At 44.4% G+C, this 26,496-nt stretch overlaps 2 protein-coding genes across 4 annotated transcripts in view; one reads left to right on the plus strand and one right to left on the minus strand.

The window, feature by feature from the left end:
* The first annotated feature begins 21 nt into the window (after positions 1–21).
* rhbdl1 (rhomboid, veinlet-like 1 (Drosophila)) overlaps positions 22–26,496 on the plus strand; it is a 56,328-nt gene continuing 29,853 nt past the window's right edge. Inside the window, exons 1-3 of one of the 3 annotated variants that reach the window (XM_071461773.1) lie at positions 22–538; positions 10,096–10,228; positions 21,562–21,720. In XM_071461773.1, the coding sequence (XP_071317874.1) occupies positions 21,655–21,720 (66 nt within the window). In that variant the 5' untranslated portion in view covers positions 22–538; positions 10,096–10,228; positions 21,562–21,654. Of the gene's footprint in view, positions 539–2,884; positions 4,193–10,095; positions 10,229–13,363; positions 13,984–21,561; positions 21,721–26,496 lie in introns of those variants that run through there. The other 2 variants (XM_071461774.1, XM_071461772.1) reach the window with 2 other exon arrangements.
* h1-0 (H1.0 linker histone) lies at positions 1,423–2,841 on the minus strand. The gene has a single exon (XM_071461775.1). The coding sequence runs from the start codon at positions 2,554–2,556 to the stop codon at positions 1,969–1,971; it is 588 nt and encodes a 195-aa protein (XP_071317876.1). The 5' UTR covers positions 2,557–2,841; the 3' UTR covers positions 1,423–1,968.

Consider the following 26,496-nt stretch of genomic DNA (forward strand, 5'->3'; position numbering starts at 1 on the left):
TTTCAGCATTTCAGACTTCAGAGACTTGACCCTACACATTTTGTTTTATTCTCTGTGGTAATGACTTTGATTCAAAGAAGACGTTACTGTTAAAACAGTTGGTAACATTAGTTTGGTTCTGTCGACTGTGTGATTGGAGTAATTCATGCTCTGGATACCATATCACCTTAATCACAAAACATGTTACTTAAAGTATTTCCCAAAGATAATATTAGCTGTGCTGCAAAAATCAAAGTTGGGTCACTCTTATGTTGAAGAAACATCGATTAACTGCCCTTTTGCACATAGCATCTGAAAGCAAGTATGGATGCTCTTTGATCAATCAGCCTGAAGCTATATAACGAGGTTAGTTTGACGATCTTCCTCTTGTCTCTAAAGATAATAGTAATTAACAGTATGTAGAATGTAACTTGTGTTTGATCTTGACTTTCATCAGTTTGACTTCAGTCTGTGGCTGCTGGCTTCTTGGTCCCAACTACAGTGAAGATGAGTCAACTGTTCCAGCAGGACGCCACAAGATGGCAGTGTTGCACGTCAGGTGAGAGGCAGGACAGTCAGCGGTGGGTGTGTCTGGAAAGACACCTCATCTCTCCTCTGGAGCCACACAGGGACGTGGATGCTGGGATTTTGAGTGTTGTCCCATGTGGTGGAACAAAAGGGCAAAAAAAAAAAAAAAAAATTCTAAATTAATTGTATTCAGGTTAGCTTTTGATTATGCACTGTGGTGTTTATTCATTTTGCAGAGGACTTAATTCATTTTTCTCCAGTTAACTCGTCTCCCAGCCTTGTGTTTACCACTATTCTATTCCCTTAAGGGTCTTTCTATTTGTGTAGTTGTTTCCCAAAAAAGGAATAAGAGTTTTTTTTTCACAACACAAAGTGTCATACAGAGCCTTTGTTTGATCCATCCCAATTAGTCGTAAAAGCAGTTCTAAAGTAATTTGGAGTGCATGATCGTAGTTATTGTTATAACCTGATGATATTTAACGCTCAGTGCATGTGACTTCTTTAAGGCCCATTTCATTGTAGAACTTAAGAAACATTTTAAATCCTTGATATTATCATTTTGTAATTTAAAACCTCAAAATGCCACTTTCTTCCTCTATTAGTCAAATGTTCATCAGCTTCTCTGCGACGGAACACGGTGTATGTCTTTGGAGCCTCCATCGACGGGCTTTGTCTGCAGCATCCTGGCGCACAATAACCACGACCTCATGTAGCGGACCAGAGGTTTACACGTCGAGTTCATGTGTGTGGAAAATGGTGGAGACACTGTTATCGGTCTGTTGATGCAGAGTAGAATTAAGCCTATTAATCTTTGATATATCCACTAATCCCTCCGTCCGCTCCACCAGTGTCCACCGCTTCACCGTGCACCGATTACGCATGCGTAAAAACGCGCGCAATAAGTTGACTGAAACATTTAGTAGAAGATGACAAAGGTTTTATTGAGTTGCGGTATAAACAGTCTTTAAAAGTGACTGAACACAGTGGGATGGTGAATATTATGAATCATCTGAACATGAGGAAAAATATACAGAATGGAGCTTGAATGACAACTATAGAGCCTTTAGGAAAATCTTGCTGACGTCCACTGCCTATGGTCTGTACATTGTAAAGGCTCAACAATGCTCACCATTGAAACATTTGTATTTTCAGTCTGACCCCCTGCACTAACAGCTATTCATTAGTTCAACTATTTACACATTTTTCCTTTTCGGCAAGACCCTACATTAGTCTATATGTATCCAAGGATCAGACAGAAATGAACATTATTATTATTATTATTAACAACTTCAAATAAAAATGCTCACAAGTGTTTCTACAGCACCTTTAGGCTATAGTGCAATGGAGAGGAAACTAACTGGTAAAAACAGCATAAGTTTGCAGGAGACCTTACAAAAATAATACATATACGAAAACATTTCCTTCAGTATTTACAGTGTCTTTGTCTCTGTTATTGTCCTTTCACTTCTTTTTCGCTGTCTTTGCTGCCTTTTTCGGTGTCTTTGCCTTGGGCTTGGCTGCCTTCTTCGCTGGTTTCGCCTTGGGCTTGGCTGCCTTGGGTTTCCTTGCTGGTGCCTTTTTGGCTTTCGTCGGTGTCGCCTTCTTTGCGACCTTTTTCACTTTCTTTGCAGCCGCCTTCTTGGGTTTTTCCGGCGTCTTGGACACCTTCTTGGGTTTGGCCGCCTTCTTGGGCTTGGCGGGCTTGGCCGCTTTCTTTGGTTTGGCAGACGCAGCCACCTTGGTTGACTTTTTGGAGTCCTCGGGCTTGGTCAGCCTGAAGGATCCGGACGCGCCGATGCCTTTGGTGTGGCGCAGCATCCCAGATGCCACCAGCCTCTTCAGGGCCATTTTGATCTGCACGTCGGCATTGTCGCCCACCTTGTAGTTCTTCCTCACGTACTTCTGGATGGACTGACGGGACGCTCCGCTCCGGCTGGCGTCGTGGACGATGGCTGCTTTAATCATCTCAGAGTATTTGGGATGAGAAGCAGGTTTCTTGGGCTTGGACGCCTTTTTGGCTTTGGCTGGAGCCGCCGACGTCTCTGCCATGGTGACTTTCTTTTTGAGTAAGTTAACAACAACAACAACAAAAAGTCCTGGAGGTGTAATTTCACCCGGGTCAGCTGGTGGGCTGCACCGGAGCGTCAGAAACGGAAAAATAAGCACGGCCAGAAATAAAGCTTCTCCCGGGAAAGTCCGAAAGACAATGCCACACTTATCGCTTTTTTTTTTTTTTTTTTTTTTTAAAAAAAAAAAAAAAAAGAAAATAAAACCGTTATTCTGGCCTAATTGTCCACGCAAAGTGAGGACGTCGGTGCACGGGATCACTTAAGCGTCTTATTCCACAGGCGCTTCAGTGAGCCTATGAAGCCTATCTGCGGACGTGATTGAGAACAGCAACTGCCAGCAGCTGATCTAGCGGACTCCATGGAACTGGCGCCGTCCTGTTTGTGTTTCTTCATCCTCCAACTCCCGGCTAATACAAAGACCACGGCGGAGCTCTGGTCCACAGAGCCTCATGGGCTGATAGCGGAGACATTGGGCTTCCCGGGAACACGCCGGTTCTGCTCCGTGGGCGCCGGCGAACAACTTTTATTCCAGGAAAACCCGCTGGAAGTAACGCGTGCTGTGAACAATTTTGCACAATTCGCGTTAAATTGACCCAAACAGACGGAACCGGGGCCGGAATCGTTCGTCGCATATCGACATTGAATCTATGCGCGAACGGATGCATGAGGTTTGGTCGGTGCAGGATCCCGTTTTTGCTTTTAATACATCGATACATTTTCCCAACTAACACAGTCCGGCCATTGACTTTGAGTGACGTGGTCGAGATTATTTACTGTTAAACCTCCTATAAATTAAATGTCACGGTGTCTGAGTGACGGGTGACACTTGGGACGATAGTGTGGGTTTATATGAGCCGCGGCACGGTGGGTGGGTTTGCTGTGTTTGCTGGATTTTGGACAGATTTGGTTATAACTGTCACTATGGCAGTCGCCACTCGAGCTCCATTGTCAGGAAAGTTGCCAACACCTTCAAAGATCAGGGATTTTGATCCCGGGTCATTAAATTGATCCCAGTATTCCCGGACAGGGGTGTGAGTGGCTGCCGTGTGACCAGGTGTGGATCCAGCTGCAAGGGGGGGGGGGGGGGACCGCAGCCGGACCCAAAGTCCTTCAATACAGGGCGCAGTGATGGCTTTCTTTTGTTCAGGGACTGGCGCATCTGACCACAGTCAATAACAGATTTGACATGTGGTTTTCCTCAGTTGTCTGAGAGTCCGTGGTGCTCGTCCAAAGCAACAAAATCCTCCCAAATAACAAACTTTACAAAAATTCTCCAGTTTTATTCCTTATTTTAATATCAGGTCTGGATGTCCCTCCCTGCAACGCCATTTTGATTCTTATATGAAAGTCAAAGCCACTGGAGTAGTGTTTTTTTTTTTTTGTTTGTTTCTCCCCCCCCCCCCCCCCCCCCCCGACTTTTGTGGCATGGTTATGAGTTGTGTGAGATTATTTTTGGTTATTAACCACATTTCTGTCCTTACCCACATCACAGCCAGGGGTGCATAGACAACAGCCAGCAACAGCCAGGCTGCTTGGCAGTGAGCTGCCCCTCCACAGTGTGGACTACAGTAGGACACTGCACCTTTACAAGCAATGAAGTGGCCACTGTTGTTCAAGTAATTATGCCCAGTTATGATGTAGATACTGCATCTCGCCTGCCTATTGTATACATCGCAGCTGATAACTCTGCTAATGTAAATAAGGATCATGGAGTTCAAATGAACTGCATTCAGGGAGGAAAATATCAGTGGCTCTGTCCCTCTGTCTCCACCTGCCCTTATAGTGAGTTGATGACTTTAGTGTGTGTGTGTGTGTGTTAACAAGAGGGTGGGTGAATTACTGGGCTCGGGAGCTAGGAGGGACTGAATGAGTGAAAATTAGGAGAGGGGAGGGAGAGTGAAGGAGTGAGTGAGTGAGTGAGTGATTTTTTTTTTTTTTTTTTTTTTCCCCATGTGGCACAGTTGAGCCAAAGAGGGGAGGGAGTGGGTGACAGGGTGAGTTAGTGGATGGATGAGGAGGAGAGGAGGAAGAGCCAGAGTGACCAAGTGACTATAAATATGTACACGGCGCAGCTGAATGAGTGAGTGAAGGAGGGAGAAGGTAACTGGCCTTGGCAGTGCGCTCATGCTGCAGCGGCTCCACAGCAACATCAACAACATGCCTATTGTCTGAGTCCTGCTCGGTCCAAGTGTAGCAGGAGCAGCTTTCGGCTTGTTCTGGGTTTTTTTTTTTTGTTTTCGTTGTTTTTGTCACCGATTGCCCAGAGTGATGTGTTTTTTTTTTTTGTTTTTTTTTGGTTTTTTGTCTTTGGCCGCTTGTGCCCCATTTAGGAAGCGGTGGTAAAAAAGCAGCAGCCAAACAGACTTCTCCCCCGGTCAGACCACTCCCTTCATCCGCCGACAGAGGGACGTCCTCCACACTTGGCTGGACCTCCTGAGCCCGTATCAACTCCCACTGTCAAAGTCGTTATCGGCGTAATGAGATGAAACTTGACAGAATAATACCGTTTTTATTATTCTGCTCACAAGTGTGCTCCTGTTTATAGGCAGCTGCTAATTGGGCATAATTTACAGCGATCCAGTGGTGGGTGGGTGGGTGGGTTTGGTCTTGAATATTCCAGCCAGGATTAGAGCCCACTGTTTGTTCTCAGGCTCGGTGTCTTTGTGGCGAGGACAACGCTAAGAGTATTGCACCACCAGTCAATTAGTGTATAGGCAGAAAATGTATCCGCAACTGTTTTGATAACCAGTTAATCATTTAAGTGATTTACCAAGCACAAATACAAAATATTAATATCAATTTGATGATTCCACCCTCTGAAATGAGACGATTTGCTGCCTCCTTTACCTGACATGTTAATATCTTTGGGTTTTGCACTGTTGGTCACACAAAAGAAGCTATTTCATGATGTCACCTTGGGCTCAGGAAAATTTTAGTGGATTTTTTTTTTTTTTTTTTTTTTTAAACAATTTTCCACTGTTTAGACAAAGCAATTAATCAAGAAAACACTCGTCAAAAAAAAAAAAAAAAATAATAATAATCATTAGTTGCAGCCCTAGGTGTGGAAATGTTTTGATGGTGCCAATAACGTTAACTTACAATTTATTATTTATTTATGTTGAAATTAATTAAGAGCACAAAGATGTCTTGATTTAGTAGTGTTGGCATAAATTTGGTATTCCTCTTGCTGCACAGTCATTCATCTCTGCTGCCAAAACACTGAAGTCAACCTCCCCAGTTTTATCTTCAGTCAAGCCAGTGTCTGAGGTGCAACTATATTCAGTTTAGGTAATGCTGACCCAGTGCCTGGTGGATTTGTCAGAAGATGGGGAGAGTCGAGTGGGAGTTATGTTACACATGTATTTACAGAAGGCGGCTGCACCATGGTGTCAGGAGCGTTTTAGCGTTGCGCCTCTAAATTTATCAGATGCCAGTTTGTAATTTTAGCTGCTTAAAACCCTCTCAAGTCTTGTCCTGCCCCAACGCATTCTGGGTAACATCACCCACCGTTTTCGCTGCTGAAGGCCTCAGTGTGCTCCTTATCAGGGCCGTGGATCAGTTTGTAACAGGGTCCAAAACTATCACAGCATGTTATCACGTTGTGCTACATCCAAAGCATTCTGTCTCAGTGGCTTTGAGTTGTACTGTGTAGTTGTTTACTCTGGCTTGAAAAGTCAGATAAGTTTCAGTTAAATCAAATCTTTTGTGATTTGCTCAGGAGGCAAGAAAAGAAGGTCTGAAGACGGGTTTCAGATTGGATCATTTCTTCTTCTGTGAATCCTCAGGGTTTCTTTACACCTTTATAATTACATCTCACAAACTATTTTACAGATTCCCCCACACAAGTTTTGAGCAGCACCAATGTATTTTCTCATTTTCTACACTAGAGACCATCTTTTGCCTTAAAATTCCAGCCAAATAGCGCAAAACCATATTTTAAAGAAAGTACACTGGTCAAAAGGCTTCAGCATTAATATAAATGAGTAACATGCAAAATAAATATCACAGGTACCTATCCTCAAATGTTTTCCCATCCGATTTGTCAGTGTATATACTCTATATTTCTACACATACTGTTTACTTTTATAGAGATAGCTCTTTGATGAACTCAGTATAGATCCAAGATAAGTAAATGCCCCACAGTCACTGAGCCAATCTATAAAAAAAAAAAAGCAAAACAAGGGGCTGCATTTGACTAGAATCACACATAAATCTGATTTCAACTTTAGGCTTGAGTTTGACAGTATTATGTTATAGTACTTAAGTACTATGTAATGTTGTTTTGTTGGGTAGACAAATATCAGTTTTAGTAATAAGGCTTTAAGAAGACAAAATAAATCTACAGTGCAAAGTCGCTGCACATGAGGATGTACCCTCCAGTGAGCCATTCATATCTAGCAAAATTAGACATGACAGAGTGACCCCTTTGTCATTTCTTAAAGTAATGCTCGTAATGTTTTTAACTTCAGAAGCAATCCGAGTCATTCCAGCTGTAGACCGACACACAAAAATGCGTGGAGGGAAAATCCCACTGATTTATCATAAAGTATATGTAATATCACATAACGCTTAGAAAATAGATAAATATAACTTGAAAATAAAGAGGATGTTGAAAAGATGTGGAATGTCTGCCAGCAATGCTGTTTAGCAGAGGATAAATTGATTTGTGTAGCTCTTAATCACAGTTACAGTCTCAAAGGACTTCACTACAACTACAATGAAAACAAATGACAACAGCACCTCCTAAACATCCTAAAAACCTGCAATGCAAACAGGAACTAAATTCACTCTTCTCAAACCAGATCTTTATTTTTACATCTTTTCCGTTTTTATCATTTTACCCTACATCTCCAGCTTTATTTCCATGTCTTACACCAGATGTGGCTTCACCAACATGTGGTTTCGTTGTCTGCATGTGACGGGGTGTAACGTTGGTTCCACTCCAGTACAGCTGTTGAATGAAACTCAGACAAGAAGTAGAGAAAAATGTGTATAGGTGCATTTTAAAGTAGTTTATCAACTCAAAATACGGTCATACATGCATTTATCATCAAAAATGCCACTTGTGGCCTTTAGCTTGACACCGTTTAGCTCAGTGCTGCAGATTAAAGTGTTTCTGTCTTGGTGATTAGACCTGCATTAAACTAACAGGGTGCCACACTGAGACAACAGAAAGTGAAAACAAGGCTTTGACACCCCAGTGGTTTACATACACTTGTCCTCGGGCCAGCTGGGGCGTGAGTGCGCTCTGTAGGGGTAGCGTGTGTGTGTGTGTGTGTGTGTGTGTGTGTGTGTGTGTGTGTGTGTGTGTGTGTGTGTGTGTGTGTGTGTGTGTGTGTGTGTGTGTGTGTGTGTGTGTGTGTGTGTGTGCATTTGGCTTTTGACAGTTGTGACAACACTTGGATGTCTGAGCAGGTGTCAGCAGCCAAGTGCCGTGCTGACTGCTGTGCAGCCGAGCCGACAGAGGCCCGTCAGTTTGGCCCACACCAAGGCGCTCTTTGTTAACGTCTCACCGTTCCCACCCCAAAACACCCTCCCTTGTGTCAGCATGTAGAGCAGGTAACTATTTCCACAGTGTCAGCTGTCAAACCGCCTCCTACAGGACAGGCTTCTCATTGGACGCAGTGTGTCAGAGCACCTGTGAGCTGTCGGTCAAACCAGCAGAGATGACTCTAGCAGAGGCTTTTGTGAGCTATTGTCTCTCGTGCCACAAGATGACACAGCATTTTAGCTGAACAATTGAAAGGTGGTTTTTTTTTGTTGTTTTTTTAACAGAGGTGTTCCTTTGAAAGAAAATCAAGCAGGCATTCCGTATTGTAGATAAACTAGAGTTATTACACACTCACTAATAATACAACTAAAAAGCTCAGTTGTAAAACTACATTGCCAATAGTTTCTTTCCAGGCTGTTTGAACTTTGAACCCTTGTGGCATATTGACTACTACTGATACATTGCTCTTGCAGAATGCTACATTTAGCTCTAATCCTGACTTTAACCCTTGCCCCTTTAATACTTGGAGACTTAGGTAGAGTACGTGAGTAACACAGCAATGGGCTGCTGCTAGACCAGAACCATCTACCATAGGCCTTTGTAGACTTCAGCACAATTGTGTTGTTTCTTTTTTTTTTTTTAAAAGTCTTTTGAACTCAACTAGAAGCAACCATTTCATACCCAGTCTTCTACTTTGTGTTCTCTTTTCATAGAAGCTACCAAACAATGATTTAAATAGTTCTTACGGTTCCTGCGCTTCCTGTTTATTTTTATGCACAGGGGTTTAAGAGCATTGGTGCAAGTATTTTGCCCTGAGTCTCATCATATACTGGTGAGAGCTGGTTTCACCAACAGAGGGCAGTCGCAGCTTAAAGACAAGCCATTAAATGTGTTCTTTGTTATCCATATAACCCTAGACTTGGCTTAAAGGTAATTAGTGCTACTACACAAACAGAGCATATATCATTGTGTCAAACACTTATATTAGAGAGTAACAGTAGTGGAAACAATACAATAAACAAAGACACCGACATGTGTTGTCGATGTTATATTCTAAACATGGTCTTAATGAAAGTACAGGAATGACAAGCTGTGACTATTTCAGGTCAACTTAGTTGCTGCACTGTGTCTGGTTTGTCAGCAGTCCTTAGATACTCTGTGGTTTGTGTGTATTGATGTCGGCCAACAGTGCTGCCCTCAGCTTAGGATGCAACGGCAGGGTTAGACAGCAGAGGTCTCCCCTCACCTCAGCCTCGCTGCTAGGACTCGGAAACCCATCATGGGAAGCGGCTCAGAAACCCTGAACTCAACTAGAAGTGACACTGTAATGTCAAAAATGGCGATTGATGTTTGAGAGAAAGATCTGTTGTCGAATAAGACGTGAATTTTGCATAGATGGCGCTGAAGGAGTGGCTCCCCTATGAATACAAATCTTGGCTTAGTTCAGTGAATTTGTAATACATTCCTCTTTTATTAATTTTCCCCTTTACCTTCCCCTTTCTCCTTAATTATCTCCCCTTTTCAACCTCCTTCCTCTGACTCTCTCCTTCCCCTCCTTGGCTTCTTCCGTTTTCATGTCCCCCAGAGATCTTCTAAATGGAGCATTTTGAACTAAAAGTGTGTCATTCAGTGACCTGATTCGTTTTTATGCTGTTTTTTCATCATTGCGGGTGATTCCCTCTATTGCACAATCACTACTGCTTGACATTCAGCAGCTCGAGTGTGAAACACCATCTATTTCAATTCACATGATCAGTGGGGGCTGACAGGTTCCAGAAATCCCCCCCCACTCCCCCACAACAATGTGTCTTTGCATTTTATTAAAGACTCTGTCAGTTAAGAGAACAACAGAGCAACACTGCAATGCTGTGGCCCTGCACATGGACAACATGCAGAGTGTTAATTGTATTTTACAGACTAGGATCAGTTGTTATCAGTGCTAACTCTGTGGCTGTGGCTCATCTCCATGAATTTCTCTTCTCTTTCGGCTTGATTAATGTTTTAAACATTCTCTTCTCCCTTTTTCAGGTTGGTAAATGGCAGGAATGTTTCCCAGCATACACTGGATAGCACTCCATCTCACTTGGATGTCCACACAGAGACACTGATGTGGCTGTTTCCCGCTGGTCCACCTCGACAAGTTTGATTAAGATTTCATGAGGTAATTTCTGGTTATCGCTTTCTGCAGAAAACCTTATATTCTTCTCTCCTCCATTAGGGAGAACTCACTGGCTCCTTCTGCTTTTCTGATTAGAGGATTCAGCAAGGTACGCAAAAGCTCAACATCTATGCTTTGTAGCAGCAGTGTGCCATTTCAGTGCACCTATGTGTATGATATTGATTTATTGATTGGGTCATTTAAGTTTCTGGCAAGACATTCAGAAAGGGAACATTTGAAAAGATCTTTTACTTCTCCACCTCTCTACTCTGTCTTAGCTGCCATTTTTGTGGTACCTGTCTGATTTGTAAAAAAGCTGGAAAATGTGTAAATCTAGATCTAGACAATCTAGATTTAAACTTGCTACAAGGTTGGCAGATTTTATTTTTTTTAAGGAATTTACTGTGAAGCAGACATGTGACACCTAGCAGCTTTGTAACCCCAGATACTGCGACATTGCAGCACTGTGCAATATTTTGTCAGAGCAGGAATTGACACTGCAGTACTGAAAACAGCACAGAGCCCTATTTTGTAGTAGGTACCCAAAAGTCCTGAGACGGAGCAACAAAGACTGAATTTCATTTAAGGAGGACTACACACAGATTTAATGAAAGACTTGGTGCAACAGAAATGCAAGAAAAGAATTATTTAATCCTGGTTTGGAGTTAATCTTGGCTGGTGCATCCCATTCTAAGGTTATAGAGATGATTGGAGGAGCTTATTGTGCACATAGACAAATCCCCACACATAGCCTACAGTAGGTGGTGTACATAAGAAGCCGGCTCTATAAATAGACACACATGCAGTCTTCGTGCTAAAACTAATTTAGAGCCTGTGTAAAATTAAGACACACCGAATCCAAACCTTTAAGGCATGCATTTACAGCTCCCTCTCATCATCAGTTTCACTGAAAGAAACAACTATTCTCACCCTGACACCAATAAATAAACACCTGCCGCGTGGACCTTGAGGTCATTAAGCTGGTGCAGAAGAAGAGTGCAGCCTAGTGGTCTAATTAATGTGCGTTTCTGCCTCCCTGAAAGGTCTTGTTATTCTCTCCCCGCTCCCACACGGAGGCTAGACCAGCATTTTGTCTGCCGCTCTCAGGCCTTGTTAAAGAGGCGCAGGCTGCCTGAGTTCTTCCCGCCGCCTGCATCCATCCACCAGGGGTTGAATAGAACATGAAGGGTTTAGTCAGGCTCAAGAGAGACCATTCAGCTGGGGACGCCTCAGGCAGCAGAGACAGCATTTCACTGGAGGCTTATCTTGCTCCGTCAGTCATCTGTATAATGTCACTGGGTGGCAGTGTAATGGAAACAATAACACTGGCATGACCCTTGGTGCAGCTGTGATCCTGGCTGGCGTCTTGTTCATACATTTGGGAGCGTTGTTTACCTGCTTCTAATGCTATTTTTGCTCCATCAAGGCTATTTGCACCTTTTCATGGGATGATGTGTGATTGAATCGTGCTACGTATTACATTAGTTTTCTTTATAGCAGAGCCAAGGTTGTGTTGTGATGTTTTCCATACACTTATGCAGGGTTTTCTGCTTTATTTTCTTGCAGCACTTAGTTTTTTTTTTTTTTTTTATTCATGGTACTTGTCTGTTATTGTTTGATGGCAGTCCTTTGAGGTTACCAAGGCAACAGTTGAATCCAGTTTAATTTTGGCTGTTCTTTCAATCTGTCTCATTTATTGCAGTTTGCAAATCCTCTAGCAGTGACCTTATAATTAGATTTGTCTTATTCATGTTCACAACTACAGAGTATTGGAGACAAATTAATTTCTAACATTGATTAGTAGTTGAACAAAGAACCCCGTGGAGTGACTTCAGTCCTCCCTTTCAGAAAGGGATTCCTGTTGTTTTCTATAGACCTGGAAGGTCATTATTAAGGTTTTGTTTAAACAAGAGTGTGTCAGATGGACATAAAGGGAGGTGACAAAGAAAGTCTGGGAGCTCTGCCATGTTCAAGGTGGCCTCGGCCCAATCCATTAGGACAAATACAGCAGTTGCTAGTGGCTTCATATAGTCAGCAGCATCAATCTGAGCCAGTAAGGCACAAGACACATTGCTACGTTGAGTAGGTCCAAATATTTTAAAAATGCTTCTTACGTTAAAGAGGATTTAAAGCCTTCTTGCTTATAAGAAAATGAAAGTCCAAACATCTGGTGCAATCATAGTCTTTAAACAGGCAGAGGCACTGTTTGTCACGGAGCCAGAGGCTGAGTTACACTGCTGGTGGTAAATCTCACAGGAAACAGTGCAGAGGACTAGAAACGCCACTGCTTCATGATCTGTTAGCTGACGTCGCCACCGGGTCACAACCCTGACAATGTCTCCAGCTACAACCAACTCCAGGGCATTTTAGACTGTTTCATATAGTTAAGATATATATATATGACCCCCCACCCCCCCACCCTTATCGCCATTGTCCTGGGGAGGAGGGGTCACTGCGGATTTGTGCAGAAAGGAATCACCTTTTAAGGGGGGATCTCAATAAAATGAGCCACAGCCAGTGGCTGCCGTCCACATGCATAGTAACAAGTTGCTTCCCATCATTTGCACGTCGCGACCCCTCACACTCTGCTCCCTGCATGCCAGTCTCTGTATTATGCATCAGATTAGCATAAAAAGAGTCTTTGTTCTGGTATTACTTATAATGAACTATTGTATTGAGGATTCTAGTCTTGTGTTATTGTTGTAGTGGTATTCATTTGAGCTCACTGGAGGATCAGTGAGCCGTCCAAACAGTCTAATTCAATTTTATGTTTGTGCCTGTGTAGTGGGGGTGGCAGGACGCTTGATTGTGCAGCAGTGCATACAATGTGCTAATGTGCCAATGGTTATAATTAGCACAAGGATGTGAAGGATTCAGAGCAAGTTGTAGTTTCCGAGTGGTATTGATATCATCAGCAGTATTATGTCATTCAAATTAACACAAGAAAAACATGGTTAGGATTTTACCATATGCCTGTCTATTAGTAGCTTTTGTCTTGTTTACAGTGTGTGGGTTTGTGTGTGTGTGCCTGTCAGTAACAGACCAGACGTGTGCGTGGGGGGGTCTGTGCCAGTAGTAAGCGCAAAGCCGCAGTGGAGCCCATCCCCTGCTCCCTCCCTGAGAGGCCTTACTTGTAGTGAGGAGAGGAGTCGCAGCCCCTGGCCACTCCTACGCCTCCTGCAATTGGAGGAAAGAGGCCACCTCCCTCCCCTTCCTCATTGGTATGCAGGCGGCGCAGTGTGTGTATGAGGAGAGGGAAGAGAGAGAGAGAGCGAGGTAGCAGTCAGTGCAATGGGATAGAGGAGAGCGAGGAGGAGGAGGAGGGAGGAGAGTGAATGAGAGCTGCTGGTCCTGCCTTGCCTGCATGCCTGCCTGCCTGCCTGTCGTCTGCTGAAGCTGGGTTTACCGCCACACTGCACTGGCACAGAGCAGAGTCACGGCCCGTTTGCACCACCGTCCTCACTCTCAGCACCGGGTTCTCACTCCGGCGACACCACCAGCAAGGAAAACCAGGGGCCGAGCTCAGCAGGCTTTCTCCATCACCAAGGAGGGACACAGCAGCTACGGAGGGGCCTGACGCTACAATTTAGGCACCAGCTGCTACCTCAACCAAATCCCCCTCCACCTTATCCCATCCTTACCAACACCACCACCACTCCTCTCTTGCTCCTCCCTATGCCCTTGTCCTCGGCGGCTCCTCTCACCTCCCTGGCCAGTATATGGATAGAAGCTCCCTGTTTCAGCTCATACAAGAGCAGGTAAGCAAGCGAGCATGCAGCGGCAGGGGTTTCTATGGTTACGGGCTCCTGGCCACCTCGCCATCTATCCAGGGATTGAGACGTGGAGGCTGGGGTGAGAGCTGATGTTAGGATCGATAGCAGGGGGCTGTTTGCATTGCACAGGCAAAAAGAGAGAGCATGAGACAACATGACGGAGGCGAATATCATGGAGCCATGTGGGCCCCGAGAATGTGAGGTCAGATCATGAGCCACAGCACGAAGGGGGGGGGGGGGGGGGCTTTATAATGTCATGGTTTATGGAAGGGATAATTGGAGGGAGGGTTTGTGTCAGCAAATAGATGGATGAATATGCTGAATGAATGGATGTATAGGCTGATTCGATTGCTGCATTTTCTCTATTTGGAGAATGAAGTAAAAATCATGTAATCGTGGTCAGTTATCAAAGAGAAGTCATGTAGCTGCTGCATTACAGTCTGCAGCAGTCATGCTGTATGTGCATGGCTGTGTGTGTCTGTACCTGTGAGTGCTTTTTTCCGTTTTGTTTTTTTTTTTTTCCTTTTTCTTCATCATCTCAGGCTCAAAAGAACCAAACATTTCAACATTATTCAGCTTTTCATTTCCAAGGGTCAAGCAGCGAGGCAGTTCCTGTGAAGCCCACAGTCACAGTTTTTCCTTCAGAATAGAATCTGTGATTCGGCTTTAAACTTTTTCCTCTTTTTCAGCCCTGTCGTTGCAGATGATTGCCAAGAAGAAACACAGTGTAGGTGGCCATATTTACGCTAGTGAAATATGTTCCTTTTGGCATCTGGTTTCTTAGAGTCATCTACCCGAGCTCCTGTTTTTACCGCCCAATCAGATCTATGTTTGAATTCAGCTTTGGTCTACCATCTCCAAAATTAACAAACCAGAATGGATTTGAAGGCAGATACCGGGAAAGCATGCATGTATTTGGCTCGTGCTTCCTAAAGACATATGTGATGCCACATCCATATATACTCCATGTCTGGTATTTAACTCTGGGCTTTCCAATGTGTCTGTGTGTTTTTGAAGCGGTCTGCTGGGGTTTGGCTTGATGGGCAGATAGATTGGGCAATCATTCTGTCCAAGAGGGAGAAATTGATTATCTGCTGCAAGGTTTGGGGGTCATGAGTGGCCCATCAGCAACACATTGATCAGCAAACCCAAGAGCCTTGGGGAGACGTGTGCGTGTGTGTGTGTGCACAGTGGAATTTTTATGAATGTGTGTGGAGAAAGTCTGTGTGGGATGAGTGAGAAGATGCTCTGTGGTCACACTGGTGAGTCACACATTTACTGTATAAGCACTTCAGTGATAACAGCTACTTAGTGATACCTCAACAATACATATTCCTTCACAGACACATTTTAAATGCAGTATCAAAGAGGCTGACTCATCTGTGTCAATACCCATTTTCGATGCAGCAGGTCTCTGGGCCGGAGATGAAGCCAATATTTCCACACTGTAAACGGCTGGTTGTTTTATTGATTGTGGGGTTTACTCTGCTTGTGCCAGTGTGTTCATATAGGCAGTCTGCAAGGCTACAGTTGAGCAGGCTACAGTCCTATTATGCTGAAGTCTAGACCAAATCACTCACACTGACTCACAACGGGCTTTTTCCACTTTTGGGACTCCATGCGGCGGCCTTTGATTTGGAAAAGGTCTCTCTAATTAAACTAGAATGAAGTGATATCTGCCAGCAGCTTTTGGACTGCGAACAGGCGAGCTTGTTTTTAACAAAGCCCCGCTGCCTGCCTAAACACCGGGCACTTTTCTCTCATCTGTATCCAGGAAATGTTTTGCAAAGCATGTCTCGTGTTTTTGCCTCCAGATTTATATTGCCACACTCACTGGAGACTTCCCACTATGGCCACAGGGTCCCATCAGCCTCTAAGCAAATCCACAAGAGCAACTGGAGGTCAAGGACTATGTTCAAAAGCGTCTTAACTGTACTTGTTTGTCAAGTGAAAGGTTTATTCAATCACTGTCACTACTTAGTTTTTTAGTAGCCTAGAGTTTTCAACCTGCAACCTTGCATTTGGCTCAGCTTTTCCTGCAGCCAAACATACATAAGACATTAAATCCACTAAATTTAAATGCTTTTGGGGTTTCCTGGAGTTTTCCAAAAACAGTACTGGATTCTTTACACCCAAAGAAAAAGGATGGGTTTAGTTTACATGAGCACTGCAGGTCTAAAGCAGAGGGGAAATTGCAGCCCTGTCACTCTGAACCACATGAAAATGCTGCAGGGTGAGAGAGGAAAAGGAAAGAAAGCAACAGTGGCAACATGAGCGAGTTTATTAGTCTTTGTCTGCAGAAGGTTGCAATGCTGAGCTCAGGCTATTTCTGGCCTGTGCAGGCTCACACATATGCTCATGATCAGAGTATGCGCGCACACACACACACACAGAGACACAGTTTCCATTGCAGTGCCACTGATAAGGCAACTTGATGGTCGGTAGCACTCAGCCGCTAAAGTACGCTATCATTAGTTGCTGAATATCTCCCCAATGTGTTGTTCATTTCTTATCTGGGTTATTTATATCTCTCCCATAAGGACTTGGGGTTCTGAATACTATTCTGACATATTTATGTCAAGCAGAAAGAGTAAGGCTCTTATACACTGTCCTCTTTCATCGTTCTCTGATGCTGATTTGCATTGAGCTGTATTTGAAAATCCCTCTGGCTGTTTGCACTGTGTTGAAATGCCAGGAAGTGTAGTTAGATGATTGTTTGCATCAAGGAAAATTCCATGGATGTCTCTCCTCAGTAGTCTCCACTTGGGCCATCACGCCGCAGAGCCACGGTGGTGAAGTCTGAGTGTAATGATGGTAACAGCAGTGCAGAACAGGCATTGTGATAATTACAGAGTCAGTGGCCCAGTTGTTGGTGAACACTAGTGAATCCTGAGGGCAACAGAGACAATTCAGAGGGTTTTATCTGATGCTATGCAAATATGCTTTGCCCTGTAAATGCCACTGCCCTCTGCAGATACACAGCCCTGTTAAGGCTTTAGACCGTCCTCTTCACAGAGACCTAAGTAGTATTGGCTCTGTGTCACTGGGTTAGCACTGTGTTGCTGAGACTCGGCCTGGGAGCCGCACCAGTGCTGCTGCTGCTCCTGCTGCTGCATTCCCATCTCATGGAAGTTATGATCACCATTTTCCAATGAGTAAATACTGTTCATTCAACCTCTAGAATCCACCTCCAGCTCCATTATGTAATCAGGTGTATGATCAAGACAACATTTTGACAATTGGCTTAAGTTGTTATTGGGACTTTTTCTGCTCTTGCTTTTGACACCACAGAAGTATTGTAAAAAGGGTAAGCTGTAGCTTCAGCCGACACCTTTTCAGTCTAAATCTTTTCTGTTGTCTTTTGATGCTGTGATGTTTTGTTTTGTTTTAACTGCACTGTTTGATGGGAGTATTTACCTTTCTGTTAAATTTCCTAATTTTGTTAGATATATTTACAGACCAAATCCCTCAGTTTAGATTTCAGTATATCTGAACCAGGTGGTAATTGTTGCTGAAGTACTTACAAATGTTGCATAACTCAAAGTAAACCCGAATTTAATCTGACCAATGAAGACAGTAGAAGGGAATAAGATTCAAGCCTACTTCTTACAATTATTTCCATTATAGATTAATCTGCCAGTTGTTTTCTTGATCAGATGTTTGTCAGAAAATTGTGCAAAATGCTGATCGTAGTTTCCTCGAACTCAAGGTGATGGCTTCACATTGCTTGTTTTTGTCTGATCATAAGTCTGACACCCTCCAGAAATTAATTTACGTACAAAAGACAAAGAAAACACATTTAAAAACTGGAAGTGGTTATTTTTTGGCTTTTTTTTTTGTTGTTGTTAATGAGAACCAGGAACCAGGGATTTTATAATAACCACGGGAATCTTTACTATCTCTACTTTCTGCCTCATACGATGTGTATTAGCTACAACTCTGCTGGTGCGACATACAGAGGGCTTGTGATTGGTTGTGAGTCAGTATTCTTCATGTTGGATGACAGGACCTTCTGTGCCTCAGCCCACTGGCTGTCCGTCTATCATGGCTGGAGGTTTGGTTCCTGAGCCTCCGTGGACCAGACTGATAAGTCATTTGTGGGCAGGGGTCAGTCTGAGACGCTGCGCTGAAGGTAATAGAGGTCCTGGGGGTTAACACCGAGATCATTCCCCGACAGTCAGCATTTCACTCCCTCTTTGCCCTTTTCCTGCTCCTCATCCCCGTGTATACACTTTCATCCTGTCTTGTCCATCCCCTCCCACTTGGTCTTGAACCAGCCAAGTTTGGTTGCTCTCTCTGCCTCAACACCTTCCTCCTCCATCCATAATACCCTGCCCCACCTCCCTTTACATCTGCCTCTGTCTTATTACCACTTTGTTCTGATCTCATCGCTCTCTTTCCATCCATCTTTATTCTATTTTTCCCTCCCTTCTCAAGCATCTGTATCCTTCTCTGCTTTCATCGTCTCTTCCTCTCCCCTCCCTTCTGTGTCTTTCCTTTGCCTCTCGAACGCCAATATGTCGAGGGGGGGGGGGTGCAAGAAAGGGATGACACACAGGCGACTGGTAACTATGGCAACGCATGCAGCTTGTCAAAGTGTCGCCCTCACCAGTGTTGGATCGCTTCAATAACTGCTTCCCTCTGTGCTTTTTGCCCTCCTTCTTCCAACCCTTTCTTCTCCGTCTCTGCTCCCCTCTCTCATTCACGCACGTCACCAGAGCACCCAAGGAAAAAAAAAAAAAAAAAAAAAACAGGCTCCCCTTGCCAACACTCACTCATCTCAGTGTACCTCATCTCGCTAATTGATAACCCTAAGTGGGTACAAGAACCAATCCTCCACCTCCGTGTATCCTCAGCAGACAGCCTGCCCCCGTGTAACGTTCCTCCTCAATAAGGTCAGACTGTAAAGGGAATAGTATCTGTGCAGTGTGACAGCTCAGCGTCAACACTTGGTTTGCATAGATGTGCGCAGCGATATACAGTGTGCCTCTGTGTCTGAGTCTGTGCTGCCGCTGTATGCGTAGTGATGTGCTGACATATGGAGGCTGACAGTTATCAGACGTCCCCAGTGTGGCTCTCTGTTCCCCCTGTCAGCCCGGGCTGAGCCAGGAGCACATTAGAATCTGATCTATCTCCCCTCTGTGGCAAGTGGATGCAGAGCGCTGGAGTGTGTCACAGCCCTCTTATAGGAAAGAGACGAAGAGGACTCGCTGCCTGACTGCTGAGCCGGGCAGACGCACAGAATAACAGCGTTTTTATATTCTCTGCGCCGTTTGTTTCATTTTTGTCTCCTCTCTGGCTGTCAATGTTCTACTTTCCTCTCTTTTCCTACCTTCTCCTCCGTCTGCTATACCTTTCATTTCAACATCTTGCATTTCTTACATTGCACTGACCGACCGACCACCCACCTCTCTCTCTCCCATTTTCCACCTCCTGCCACTCTGCTTCCCCCTGTGTTCCCCACATGTCATCCCGGTGCCCTACACATCTCCAGCACTGGCCGTATCTGCACCATTTTTTGCTCAGCTCTCCTCAAGGGAAGAGTGGGGCCGTGTTTTAACAAACGTCCACTGAACACACAGTTAAAGGGATTATCTAAAAATAAACCTGGGCCCATTTTCTTCCCTATCTCGGTTCATTTCTATTCACAAATTTGGTTTTATGTGCGTTTCAGGCTGCCTTGTAATCGCCGTCTGTCAGGCTCTACTAACCCGGAGCTGAGTGTCGAGGTTATAGTGTGATGTGTGAGGGAGATATTCTATGGATGTTTCCCTTCATTTGCAAAGAATCCTCCTTCAAACACTGTACATGGTGTGAAGAACGTTATCAGTAAATGTCCTGGAATTAACAATGGCTGTGTGTGCCCAGATTCTTTGTTTATAATGGATATAGGATTTTTTTTTTTTTGCTTCCGTTTAGAGTTGTGTTAGTGTAGAGCACTGTAGCTAACAAAATCCCCTCACTACTACTATCAACCAGCACTGGGAAAACACTCATTCTCAAGCATCATCAAAACTAACCCATTAGTTCCTGCCTCCACTGCACTCTCCCATGTGAATAAATGCATAAGTGTTCAGGGGAATGAAAAAGGCAGATTAAATGCAGTTAAAGGGATGCTTGTGTTCCATTAAATGACTGGAAACAGTGCAGGGGGAGGCAAAGCACATACAGTAAACATGTTCAGGAGGCGATTGATCTTCTTTGCTCTTTCGTTGTGCAGTAGAGCTTTAAGCACTGAGCCTCCTGCGGTAGAGTTTGACACGGCGCAGCGTAGTTTAATGCCGCTCTCCTCATGCAGCCGGCGTAACACCTTTGTCTAACCGTGTCAGAGCAGGCCCAGTCCAGACTAAAGCAGCCTAGACGGGATTCTTCCCGTGGACTCATGACATGGCCAACGATGATCCAGCACGACTGACTCCACACTGATGCAACATCTGAAAGCTCACTCCTCCCTGGGGCAACAAGAGGCTGTTGGTTTACTATCCGAAACCTAATGAGGCTGTGTTAGCATTCAGGAAACAGTAAAAATGAGAAGCAGCAAGGGCTCGTTCCATGTGGTCTCTTTGTACTTCTCCAGATTGTCCACAGGCACATTTTCACAAACACAGTCAGATGCACTAAGGAGAGCTGGCATGAGAAATTAAAACTCGGTAGGAGAGCAATTGAATTGCATTTAAGAGGAGAAGGTAAGTGAAGAAAATCAAGTGATAAGTATGTGGAGCTGCTGCCCAACAAAAAAAAAAAAAAACCACATTACATAAACCAAGCGTAGATACACACCCTATACTTTACAAGCCACTTTTAACCCGGCGCTATTTTAGACAACTGCACTCAGCCATTTTTATGACACTCTCCCGCTTAAATCAATTACGAGGAGCAGCAGTGGCGTGAGGCATCAGCAGTAATAACCCATGGGACTGTGGGTCTCTGTGAGTGAGTGGTGATTATAAAAACCACAGTGACTGCGAGCTGCAAATGTGACCAAGGACAGACTGACACGGTCAAATGAAGCATCCACACAGAAACAAAGAGTGAAAAGTCAACCTCATTTAATGCCGAGGAATGTTTTTTTTTGTTTTTTTTTTTTTTTTCCTCAGGGAAACTGCAGGTCACTGCGTATTACACTGTCATGCCCGTCTGTCTTCTCTTTCTGCTCCCAACAACAACAACCATCGTGCTGTTTGCTGTGGCAGGCCTGGTCTTATAATGAGGTTGAATAGGGGAATTTTCTTCAGGCAGGTCCAAGTCTTTCAAAGGCATCATAGAGACCACACCGCTAAATTAACACTGGTGTCACCGTCTGAGCTTATGCCATCAGCCCTGTAGCTCTCATTTGTCTTTCTGAGTGTCTGTTGTGTCTGTGTGTGTATATATATCTCAGCTGTCTTTTACTGATGCATCTCCCTCAGGGCTGACTGTCACTTCATCTCTGCAGTGCTGTTTCTCATTAAAAAAAAAACCCTAAAAGAAGCAACATCTTCAATACAAACTGCTTTTGTCCCAGTGTTTCTGAGAATGGCTTTTTGTTTTTTTTTTTTTTTGTTGTTTTTTTTTTTTTCCCAGCTGGACCCAGAGAACACCGGTTTCATTGCAGTGGAGAACTTCACCAGCTTGGTGGAGCACCATGAGCTGCAGCTGGACCCGTCCAAACTGGACATGCTGTTAGCCCTCGTCCAGAGCAATGAAGAGGGACAGGTGTGCTACCAGGAGCTCATCGAGCTGGTGAGTGGAAACCAGACGCATGCACGCACGCAGACACAGGTAGTCACTAACAGCGAGGGAGACGCACGTAAAGCATTTCCTGTTCTGCAGCACAGACACACATTTCCACACACGCTCAGACTTTTGTTGGATTTCAGAAAGGTTACAGAATTGATTCAGACAGAGCCAGGAAGCTCCGCAGTGGTGAAAATTGACTCAACTATTCAGGCCGTTGTCCTGCTAAAGGAGGATCAATCTTTCCAGTTAATGTCTCGGTAAATTCAGACACTTAACCTCACCAGCCGCGCACAGCAAGCACTAGAAAACACCCACACCAAGCTGCCAGAGCCACAGTAGTAAAGCAACACATTTTATTTATCATAAGTGATACAATCAAACACAACTCACTGGCTTACTCTGAACCATTGTGCACAGCAGTAAAACTGATATTGTGCAAAAATTTGCACAACAAGAGAACAAGCCAAGAACTATTGCATTCTCTTAACCCCGACTAGAGCTGCAGATGCCTTCTTCTGAGTCAGTTTTTGTCCTCCTCTACTTTTACTGTCAGGTCAGGCTTTTCATTCTTCCCCTCTTCTTCTTATTCATTCCCTGCCTCTTCACCTATCTGTGTTTACAGTGGCGCCTCGATTAGAAATTCATGTAGAGCGCGTAGATGAGCACCTGCCTTCGACTCCCGGCACCATACGGGTGTAAGCACTGTGATTAATTCAACGCAATGCAATTCCTGGCGTATTTTCTCTTCCTTAAGCTCATTTCCCCCTCTCTTGTTTTCTCTCTCTATTTATCCGTCTCTTTCTCTCTTTTTTTTTCCAACCTCTTTCTTCTGCCTTGCGTTGTGCTACCTGGTGGTTTGTAATGAAGGCCGCACGAGGCCTCTCGGCTCGGAGCATGATCCATGTCTCAGGTCGGATGCGGAGAAATCACTTTAGAGGTGATGCTCCTACAGCGCTGCCTCTCTTTTTCATCGCACTCCGTCTTGGAAGCATACACCTCTCTTCCTCCGCCATTCTTCAAGAGTTTTTTTTTTTTTGTTTGTTTGTTTTTTTTTTTGATCCATCTCATTTCAGTGCATTCTCATCTTCACCCCCCCCCCCTTTTCTCAAGCCATGTAATACCACTCACTTTTATTTTATGCCTGCCTCCTTGAACACTCAAATCTCATTTCCTTCTCTTTCATTCTACACTTCTTGTGAGCATATGTTAGGTGGAAAAAAACAAACAAACAAAAAAAAACACAAAAAAAAACCCTGCCTCGCCTCTAACGTCATCAGGGAGAAACTTTTAAAATTACCCATCAGCCAAATGCAAATTGCCTTCGATTAGCCCGGCACTGGCAGTAGCAGGCAGTAATCTGAGGTAATTTGAGAACGCCCAGCCTCACACAGATATCGACCCCCAGGTCTGATTTTAAAGATTAGTCTGATACACGCATGGGAATGCACGCAGACCGTACCCACACTGCTCTGCACATGCATACAATTTGCATATACACAAACACTTTTATCATTAATTAATGCAGCCACCCGCTTCCTCTCTGTCTGTCTCACTAGTCCCCTCTCCCTGACATACACACACACGGTCTCAAATGCAGACAGACTCTCATTCATACACATGAGCGCTGCCAGTGCAGATTTGCTGACTAATTTAGAGGGTGTTCGAACGTCGATGTGAGTCTGGCCTCCCGCCGTGAAGCATGTGATGCAGGAGCTCTGCAGGTCTCTGTTCTCCGGGATGAGCTCCAGGCAGCCGCGGGGAAAGTGCCGCATGTAGCATGACATTTCCAACCAGGTCATCAGCAAACACCTCCAGCCTTCTTTCTTTCCCTCTGCTCTTCTCCGGCTTTTCATCGTTTTCACCTAAATCTCTTCTGTTTGTGTCTTCAGTCCTTAAAAACCTTTTTGGCTGTTTTCTTTTTCTTCTTCTTTCCACCTCCATTCACATCTGTATATCTCAGGCAGATTTATTAGTACATCTCCACACTGTGTGATAGATGACAGTCGTATTTTTGATTTGGAAAGTTCAGCGCTGCATACAGATGGTGTCTGTATTGATCTGTGATCTGGCCTCAAGTGAAGGCGGAACTCCTCTGCTCATTATTAAAATGGACATAACAAGGTGGAGAGAGTTTGTGCGTATGTGGGTGCTCAGTCTGTGGCTTTTCGATTGTTGAGATTTCTCTCCGTTGTGTCTCTAACGGATGTTCAACATCTTCCTGATTTGTTGTTCTACATTCACTCAGTGCAGCCGTGAATCCACACTGCTTCTCTCGACCTCAGTGGGTGTAAATGTGTTTGAATCGCACCGTTAGGCAACAGCTTCTCTGGTGTCTGCGTGTGTGCGTGCGTGTGCGTGCGTGCGTGCGTGTGTGTGTGTGTGTGTGTGTGTGTGTGTAAGTACAAGACTGTCTCTGACATCGTTTGTGTTCAGCCCATCTTTCGTGCCAGGCGATCTTAGCCAGAGAACTCCATCAGTTCAGCCAGAGGGGTGAATAAGTAATGCTCTGCTAAAATCTCTCTTGGGGAGCTGTGCACACAAATACACACACACACACACACACACACACACACACACACACACACACTCAAACATTCCCAAATAGTATAGGTCTGTATCTCACTCTGCACAAAATCCCACACAGCAAAACAAACCAGTACACATTTTACACCCGGCGACACGTTTCCACACAATTACACACAGACATGTTGTCGATGCAGGAGGCTGAGAGACACCCGAGGTGTCAAAGTCCACACGTGGCAGCGCTCTGAGGGGACGAGTCTGTGACAAACGAGCATCTGTTTATGAATTGAGGGTAAAACAGCGCCATCCTGGAGTCGGATATATTCCTACGTGTGTAATTGCACGTATCGATTTCTTTAAAGAGAGTCCTCTGATGTTATCATGTAACAGCTGTGTAATTGAAGAAGTGTGTCATTGTTTTCCTTCGGGTGGTAATTTGGCTAATGTTCGACGGGGATCCAAAATGGCTGCCATGGTTAATTACACGGGTAGAGGGTGTATTTTAGAGATTATGGCGGGAGATTCTCTTTGTTCAGGTTGGAGGATTTTAAGACTTTTGCTTTGTGCCTCATTTTTACCCATATGTTGCATTTAGATTTTCTGTTCCCTCGGGAGGGATCATTAGAGAAACACTTATGTAATTTTTCTATTAAACTTTTCTGCTTTAAACCGAGTGAGTCTTTTGTGGCATTTGGAGCAGTTTTGTAAGAGACGGCACTTAGAGACAGCAGATATGAACTTCACTTACTGTCCTTGTCAAGAGATACCCTGCAAGTAAAAGATAAACAGTGTTTTTAAATGTTCAAGTCACATTAAGTGCCCTCAGTGCATCTGTCTCCATGGACACAGATGCTACCTTATCAACATCACATCCCACACCAAACTCAATTCAAGGCTTTCTGTGTTCTGCGGGTTTCCAGCTAAAAGTGATGCACTTTGCTTAAGTGTCCTGGAGTGAGTTTTCTTTATTTTTTTCTTTTTTTTATTATCATTTTTTTTTATAACCACCAGTTTTACCACCACAATGATTAAACCATGAAGGGAGGCTGTGGCCACAAACTGCTGGAGGAAAAAAAAAGGTGGACTCTCATTTTAAAAGGATTTGGGCAAGAAAGAACCTGAGTATCTGGGTCAGAGTAGAATCAGCGAGGCTTGAGATCCGCAGTGATTTAGATTCTGCTGCGAGAGTGCGTGTGCCTGAGAGAGAGAGAGAGAGAGAGAGAGAGAGAGAGAGAGCAATATAGCAAGGGAGAGGGGGATTTTGGTCTTCTGAATGACTCACAAATTAGATAGTAAATGGGTATAGTGACACTGTTAGCCCAGTGGTGGTGAATCACTATGTAAGCTTGGTTAATTGGCATTCTCGCAACAATAAATGATGTGCGCGTGTGTGTCAGTGAACATGAGTGAAAGATGGTCATTACCATAAACTCTGAGCAAAATCAGAAAAGCTTATGGATGTTTATCTGTATCTGCAGTGCAGACGCCTGGATGGCCTTTAAAACACATTTTTTAAATTGTTATTTCTAATGAGTATTGAGCTGTGAGGTATTGACCATGTGGTCTGGCTAATTAATCCATCAAGGACAATTGACTAAAGCTGAGAGCAGCATGTACAGTAGGCAACACACAGCTACCAAGAGGAGGAGGCTGGACCCTTGCTGTGTGATACACACACACACACACACACACACACACACACACACACACACACACACACACACTCTGCTGTCAGCTTGGCCCATTCAACCGTCCCTAAAGGGGAATACTATCTTTATCTTTGTGCTCTCACCCTCAGCATCAATTATTCCCTGGCAGACGTTGCCTCGTCAGGGAACTTCCACTGTTACCAATTTAAGTCAGAGGTCCCACCCCCCCAAACACACACACACACACACACACACTCATGTGATGTCATGAGATTTTCCATGCACCTCGCTCTGTCACTCCTCACAGCACATTATCACAAGTTTCGGCTGCTTGTGCGCACCTTATTGTCTGTTCGCCGTCTCCCTCCTGTCGTCGCTTCAAAAGGCTGCTAGTGCTCACTTAAGAGGCGGCGGCCCTGCACGTCGGAGAAGGCAAAGCAGAGTGACAGCTCTGCTTAGCCGTGTCTCGGGGGAAGAAATTTTCACAGAGTCAGTATGAACGGGCGAGAATACGACACGGTGCGGGGAGGCGGCAGGTGTTGTCACTGAGCCAAGCACAGATGAAATAAAGTCAGCAGAGGAAGAAAACACAATTATAGTTACATCT

The sequence above is a fragment of the Trachinotus anak genome, unplaced genomic scaffold (genome assembly GCF_046630095.1).
Source record: "Trachinotus anak isolate AG129_WGS33_773 ecotype Australia unplaced genomic scaffold, CSIRO_AGI_Tana_v1 ptg000025l, whole genome shotgun sequence".
In the NCBI taxonomy this organism is placed as follows: domain Eukaryota; kingdom Metazoa; phylum Chordata; class Actinopteri; order Carangiformes; family Carangidae; genus Trachinotus; species Trachinotus anak.

Excerpts from the sequence above, each read along its gene's own strand:
- h1-0 (XM_071461775.1), bottom strand. The coding sequence starts at position 2,556 with ATGGCAGAGACGTCGGCGGCTCCAGCCAAAGCCAAAAAGGCGTCCAAG.